Source organism: Frankliniella occidentalis, unplaced genomic scaffold, assembly GCF_000697945.3.
Source record: "Frankliniella occidentalis isolate FOCC.00 unplaced genomic scaffold, Focc_3.1 Scaffold314, whole genome shotgun sequence".
Taxonomy (NCBI): Eukaryota; Metazoa; Arthropoda; class Insecta; order Thysanoptera; family Thripidae; genus Frankliniella; species Frankliniella occidentalis.
This window is the reverse complement of record NW_026267439.1, coordinates 171,620-178,479: the sequence shown is the minus strand read 5'-3', so window position 1 is coordinate 178,479 and position 6,860 is coordinate 171,620. Positions and strand designations below refer to the sequence as shown.

At 53.7% G+C, this 6,860-nt stretch overlaps 1 protein-coding gene across 1 annotated transcript in view; it reads left to right on the top strand.

Moving 5' to 3' along the window:
- The window catches only part of LOC113211128 (serine/threonine-protein kinase 17A), a gene marked incomplete at its 3' end in the record, with an annotated part of 31,365 nt that extends 24,505 nt beyond the window's left edge, over positions 1-6,860 (top strand). Inside the window, 6 exon segments of the mRNA XM_026429415.2 lie at positions 3,492-3,710; positions 3,825-3,963; positions 4,055-4,181; positions 4,269-4,497; positions 4,583-4,840; positions 5,109-6,860. Of these exon segments, the coding sequence (XP_026285200.1) occupies positions 3,492-3,710; positions 3,825-3,963; positions 4,055-4,181; positions 4,269-4,497; positions 4,583-4,840; positions 5,109-5,325 (1,189 nt within the window).

Below are 6,860 nucleotides of genomic sequence, written 5' to 3'. Positions count from 1 at the left end.
GCCCCGCCCCGCCCCGCTCCGCCCCGCCGTGGAGAGCCACTCGGAGGAGTCGCAATGGAATGGCGCCGCGCGGCCCGCGGGCCCCGTCCGGTCGTTGGAAGGTGGCGTCGTCGCGGCTTGGGTCGCGGGGCCCCGCGGTGGTGGGTGACGCTATGGGTGCGAGAGAGACGGGAGAGCCTCTCGGTGGAGTACCAGGTGGAGGTGGAGTGAGGGAGTGACAACGCTTGTCTCGTTCGTCTCGTCTCACTCACTCACCCGTCTCCCTCACTCACCCGTCTCCCTCCTTGTCGTGCACCTTTCACTCGGCACGCCCGCACATATATCGCTGCGTACGAATAATATCGCAGACGCCCCGACGGCGCCCGTCCTGGTTTTCTTTTTTCCAGTGGTTCGGTTTCTGTTGTCTTGCCAAACAGCTTGCCCCCTTACCGTAGCGCGGGTGGTGGCGCGAGCTGGCTGACACACGAGTGCAGTGCGGACGTGTCATGAGAGGTGAAGGCTGCTCAGGAGAGCGACGACGCGACGCGACGCGTCCCGTTTTGTATTCGGCAAATGTTTTCCGAAGCCGGTTTGTTTCCTTTCGCGTCCCGCCTGTTTGTTTGCGCTGCTGCCTGCTGTCGGGGGCGGGGCGGGGCGGAGCTGGCGTTGTGCTGAGCGGAACAGGGGCCGCGAGGTACCTGTCACCGCCCGCGGGGAGAAGCTCCACTTCTTGGTAGTAGTATCTCTAGCGTGCCGCGATTCTTGTTTTGCGTAATAACCGTTGGCTTTGTATGGTATTACGTTTCATAGCCCTGGGTTTAGTAGCGGTGTGGGTGTGTGTGGGACGTCAAGGTATACCCCCTACCTACCTTCCCCCTTGCAGCTCCCAGTAGCTCCTAATTGCCCGTCGCCTTGCGCGACCCTTGGTTGTTTTTGTTTGATTTGTTGTTTTTTGGTTTTCCACCGCCAACTTCTCGAGATGTTTCCGCGGCCGCCCCCGCCTCCCCCACCCGCCTCGCCGCCGGCAAAAAGGCGGCAATGAGCAAATAATGGCGTCGTGGTGTTATTGTTTTGCCGTCTGGTCCCGGCGGGCTTCTGCTGCCTTGCTGCCTGGTCCTTGAGAGCGTCCTGCTGACGGCCGAGAGTATCTCGTCGAGCGATCCTGCGAGGGTCCGCGCAGACAGAGGGGGACCTGCTGCAGGGGGTCCCGGACCTGCCTTTCTCATCCCGTCGACCGGGGTCAGCGCGGTCCTGGCCGGGGGGTCACGGCGCCCTGCCCCGCCCCGCCACGCCCCGCCACTCGGTGCGGTACGGCCCGGGCCGTTTGCGGTCTGGAAAGGGAAAGCTCTCTGGTGTTCTCGCGGGTCCGGTCCGGTCGAGTCCGGCCCGGCGCAGGCCGACGGCAGGCAGTGCCACCTGTCGAGCGTCCGTCACACACTCGCGGCTCACTCGCGGGGCCTTGGGCCGCGGCTCAGCTGCGTGGCAGCCAGCGCCCTGGTCCTTTCTCCCGCTCTCCCGGCACGACGCCGCCCTCCTGCAGGGCCCTTTCCAAGCCATAGCGCCGACGACGGGACCCGGTAATTTTCCCTTCCGAACAGCTGGGAGCAAACGCGCAAGAAGATGGATCACGGGATCCCCGCATCCAAGAGCAGTACACGTCCTGCTCCTCGTCCGGTGCGCTGCTCGCGCCTCAGGCGTCACGGATTAAGCGCGTTAACGCGTACACTGTTAGTCTGGGGTGCCAAGAGAGCGGGTCTTATTAATGTGCAGTTTGGACAGGGAAAACCAGAAGGTGTCCAGTAAGTTGTCGACGTAAGTCACCAGATTCTTGGATCGGGCCGTCGGACACCTCACCTCGGGATCATCATCCAGAAACTACGTGTGCCATTCGCCGTTACGAAACTGCTTCGCCTTCGCTCAGCTGTGAGCTATCTCTTGAAACGCCTGATGGGTAGGCAACATATCGCCTGCAGTGCATGCGTGCACTGCGGGGTGGCCTACCCTGAGTCTCGCAGGCGTCGAGCTCCCGTTATCTTGCCGATTGAGTCTGAGGAAAAGGGAAGTACTTTCTGGACGATCCTACCCTAAAGAAGACCAGCTGCTAGGCGCCTCATTTGCAGTGTAGCTCCAAGCTCCAGCCTAACACATGGAGTGTCAGGCCGGCGGGGTCAAAGACTGTGAAGGCGTTGAGCCGCCGCCGCTGGTAGGTGTCCCGGATGCTGCTCTGCAGTTGAGGAGGCACTCTTCTGTGCCCCCCGGGAAGAGGAGGAAGTGGTCGACGGGGGGAGAGGAGGGTGGAAGGGGGCGTCGCGGTGCCTCTTGCGAAATGCAAACAATGTCAAGTCGGGCGGGAGGTGGGCGAGGCGGTGGTGGAAGGTCGTTGCCTGGCCGGCGGCTGGGGCTGCCGGTCGGAACGGCGTTGCAGCGACGCATTGCGAAGGGACCGCGAAAATGAGGAGTGAACAAAAGAGGGTAAAAAGTCGTCCGCTTTGCGGGAGGCCTTCAAGGACAGTGTGTACCGGCGGTGTTCCCCCGCGCGTCATTTGGTTCGGCGTGGTATGTCGCGGCCGACTTGCCCCGCCGCCCCGCCCCGCCAAGCCCGCCCAGGTCCGCGAGCCGAAAGGGTTAAATAGCGAGGATTCCCCGCGCGGTGCACCTCGTTGGAACGCCACCGCCAGGAACGGAACGCCCCGAGGCACTCGGCGTGTCGGGGCGGGGCGGGCGGGGTGCGCTGCCATTGTGCGCTGGCCAAGGGCGTGCGCGTGGTGCGTGCATGGCCGGCAGAGCGTGCGGGGCGGGGCGGCCAAGTCCAAGTTCAGCCACTCTATATTTACTGCGCTTTAGCACCTCGCCCTGGCCAATTGTGCCTGCGGGCGCGGGGCGGGGACGCTCCCGCCCAGGCGCGGTGTCTCAGACGCGGTGTGTCAGCTGAGCGCTGGCGGGCGTCTTCCTGGTCTTCCTTCTCCTGATGTCCGACCTTTCACGACGCGGCAGGTAGGCGCCGCCCGCCGCCCCTCTGCCTTCTCCCCCCTCTGTCCCCGCGGGGCCGTCGGGTCGGGGGGACCCGCGGCGGCGCCCCGGCGCCGCGCTGTGGATCTCTGGGGGCGTTCCAGGCGCCTTAGTGTCCTGCTGCCTTCCCCCGCCACGCCCCGCCACGCCTCCTCCTCCTGCTGCTGGTGGCTCGGCTCTTTGCTTCCGCATGGAAAGCACCTGTGGCCTGTGGCGACGGCGGGTGGCGCGGCGGGGCGGGGCCCCAGCTGGCATCAGGGCTCTGCGCTGGCTTGCGCACAACCCTGTTCGTTCTGCACTTGCATTATTTAATGAGAATAAAAACCTTTCTCGAGGTTGGCGGAGGCGAGGGGGAGCCCACTTCCCCCGGCCCAGGCCAGGCCCCCTGCACTGTACCTAATTGGCTGCCGCCTTCGCCACGCGGCCGAGGATGAAGGCTGCCGGCGTCCAGCTGTATCGTTTTGTTCTGCTCTTTGCTAACGTTTGCTCTTTGTGTCCGCCAGGGGCAAGTTCGCCGCCGTGCGCAAGTGCACGCACCGCGTGACGAGCGTCGAGTACGCGGCCAAGTTCATCCGCAAGCGCCGCCGCTCCATGGACCAGCGCCAGGAGATCCTGCACGAGGTGGCCGTGCTGCGCCTGGCCGGGCGCGCGGGCTCGGCGCGCATCGTGCGCCTGCACGAGGTGTACGAGACGCCCCAGGAGATCGCCATCGTGCTCGAGCTGTGAGTAGTAGTAGTGGCGGGCCAGGCGGGCCCTGCTGTCGCTCGCTTTCTTTTTTCTCTTTTCTTTTACTGGTTTTTTGTTGTTCCTTAACCCGTTCCGTCTGTTCCCTGCAGAGCTGCGGGCGGCGAGCTGCAGCGCGTGGTGGACCTGCAGGACGGACTGCAAGAGGTGGAGGCTGTGCAGGTGATGCGCCAGGTCCTCGAGGGGCTCATCTTCTTGCACGACCACAACATAGCCCATCTGGACCTCAAAGTATGTCGGCTTTCCTCTTTGCTCTCAACTTGTGCGTAGATTTTTGTAAAATTTGATCTTAACCTTTTAAAATTTTGTTTTATTTTTACAGCCTCAAAACATGCTCCTTACTGGAAACTACCCTGAATGTGACATCAAACTTTGTGACTTTGGCATATCGAGGGTCATTCGCAGTGGTATTGAAGTGAGAGAAATACTGGGAACACCAGATTATGTTGGTGAGTTTCATTTCATATTTCTCCCACAAGCATTATTTCATTTATCACTTTTCCATTTTGTAAAGTGTGCTATTTTCTATTTTACAGCTCCAGAAGTCCTCAGCTATGAACCCATCAGTCTAGCCACTGACATTTGGTCTGTGGGCGTCCTAGCTTATGTGCTTTTGAGCGGTTACTCACCTTTTGCTGGAGATACTAAACAAGAAACATTCTGCAATATTTCCCAGTGCACTTTGAATTTCCCAGAAGAACTCTTTGAGGGTGTTTCTGAAGATGCTAGAGATTTTATTAGAACAACATTGCAAACAGATCCAGGGTATGGAAAACCTTTCATAATTTGTCCATAGCCCCTATAGTGTTTAATGTAGATGCCCCTTAAAATTGTACTTTAATGTTTCCAGATGCCGTTTATCAGCCCGACAGTGCCTAGAACACCCTTGGCTCAGCTTCAAGACACCTTTACTTATCGACTCCCTCAGTTCATCCGTTATAAACAGTTGTATTGAGTCTGGCGTTTTTAGCAAAGAAAACAGTGTGGAGAGGGAGCAGGGGGAAAATCAGGCAGACAACTCCGTGTCGAGCTTGGAGACCAGCAGCAGTAGTTGCAGTGTCAGTCCGAGCCCCAGCCCGTCGCCCATTAGCAGCTTATCACTTGCAAGGTGAGTCCTTTCCTTGGTCGGTCTACTCGACTTAGTAATGGAGAAAAAAAAGATAACCATTTTAAATTTCCACTGAAATGCGTAGTTTTTACAAAATTTTGAAACTTATTGTCGCGCTGAAAAAAGAAAACAGTAATAATAAAAACTAATGTTATATCTATTTTTATTATTGGGGTGGAGGAGGTGGGAGTAAATCTTGTTCCGAGACCTTGAGCACAACTGTGGCCGACGCTGACCTTTTTTTGTCCTTTCTTGTCCTTCCCCGCAGCTCCACCTACAGTCGGTCGCAGTCGACGCCGGGTACCAACGGTGTGGTGTGCGGGCGACGGTCCTCACATCCGCTCATCAACGCCGGGGTGACGGTAGGCGTCGCAGACTCCGTGGCCGTGTCCGTGTCGTCGCCCGTGTCCAGTAGACATCAGCTGGCCACCATGCTCACGAGCTCCCCTGTCGAGATTACAGTGGACCGGGGGATCATTTGCTAGCATTTGGCCACGCTGGGGTTCTGCTTGTTCTCCCGGCTCTTCGGATCAAACAACAACTCCTCTAATCGGCAGCCCAAGCGGGTGCAGCAATAAGGAATGCGTGTTTGTGTGTGTGTGTGTGTCGTATCTGCGTGTGCAATTGCAACTTATTGCTGTTCATGTGTGTTGAACATGCGTGAATAGGCCAGATGTTTACCTGATTAATGTACATTTTTGTTTCCTCCCTTATTGTTTTGATTGTGTATGTGTGTATGTGTTTTTGAGAATGACTGTGGGTTGTGAATGTGTTTTAATGTGTTCGTGGCTTTCAAAGCCAATAAAATTGTAAGACATAGTGTGATACTCAAATCGTAAAGGCCATGAGGAACTTTAGGTTTGTAATTGTAATTTTATGCCTCACCAATTCTACTGTAAGATTTGAAAAAAGTGATCCAAATGTGGCTAGCAGAATCACATCCACTCTTTCATGTTATGTGAAAAAGATACTTAGTTGTGATTTGATAACTTCATTTATAATCAATATTGTGTAAATGGGAGTTTTATGGTTGTTGTAAGGTAATTTTAAAATATTTATTGGAATCAGTTAAAATTTTCTCATCAAGTGATAACACTTCTGTTTGTAGTTGAGCATATTCTGCATGTTATGTGATACTTTTTTTTATGGTTGCCTCAAAAATTTCATCTGTGTTTTTATTGTTTTTTGTGAGTGTTGAGGCCTTGTTAGTGAGAGACAGTTGGCCATAGGGAAAATTTCCTTTTCCAGCAAGGGACCATATTCTTTTTCTCATTCAAAGACTTTGATAAATATTTCATTTGACTTACAATTGTCTGATTGATCTGACTTTCAAAAATATTGGACTACATGCTGCTTTATTGCTCTCGCTCGATGTTAAGGTTATTGATCACTGCCATGAGGAAAATCTAAGACCATTGTCCAAGCTGAGTTTTTTTTCTTGAACCAAGGATTTCAAGTGCCTTGACACGTCTTTGACCAAAGTCTGTTCAATATTGTCAATTCTTATTAGCAGTGGTGCCAAAAACTAATGCTTTCTGACTTTCTCCAAAGGAACCAAAATTTATGTTGACATTGTGAGACATTGTATCACCCAAAACTTATGTGCTCAACTCTGACCTCAGTTTTATTTTGGACGTACAAAATATGTGATTGTGGGACTTGACAAGTAGGGTGTATATAAATTTATTTGTGATATAGGGTTGGCTTTGTCGAGTATGTTGGTTTAGTGTTATTATTTTCTTTTTTTTCAATTTCTGTTTGTTAGTTCAGACTTTTTGCTCACTGTTACAGGCCTTTGAAAATTCATAAATTTGGTATTACGTTAAATAAGTAACTCTGATATCCATATATTTTCAATGACAAGTTATCGAATTTTTGAAGACTATCTCAAACCTTGTCGAATTTCATTCTTTTCTTCTGAAGCAACCAACAGAGGTAGTATATAATTTCATTACAATGTTGTGTTTCTTTGGTCTCCTTTTTTCAAAATTCAGTCATTCCGTTTAATTTTCATTCAAAA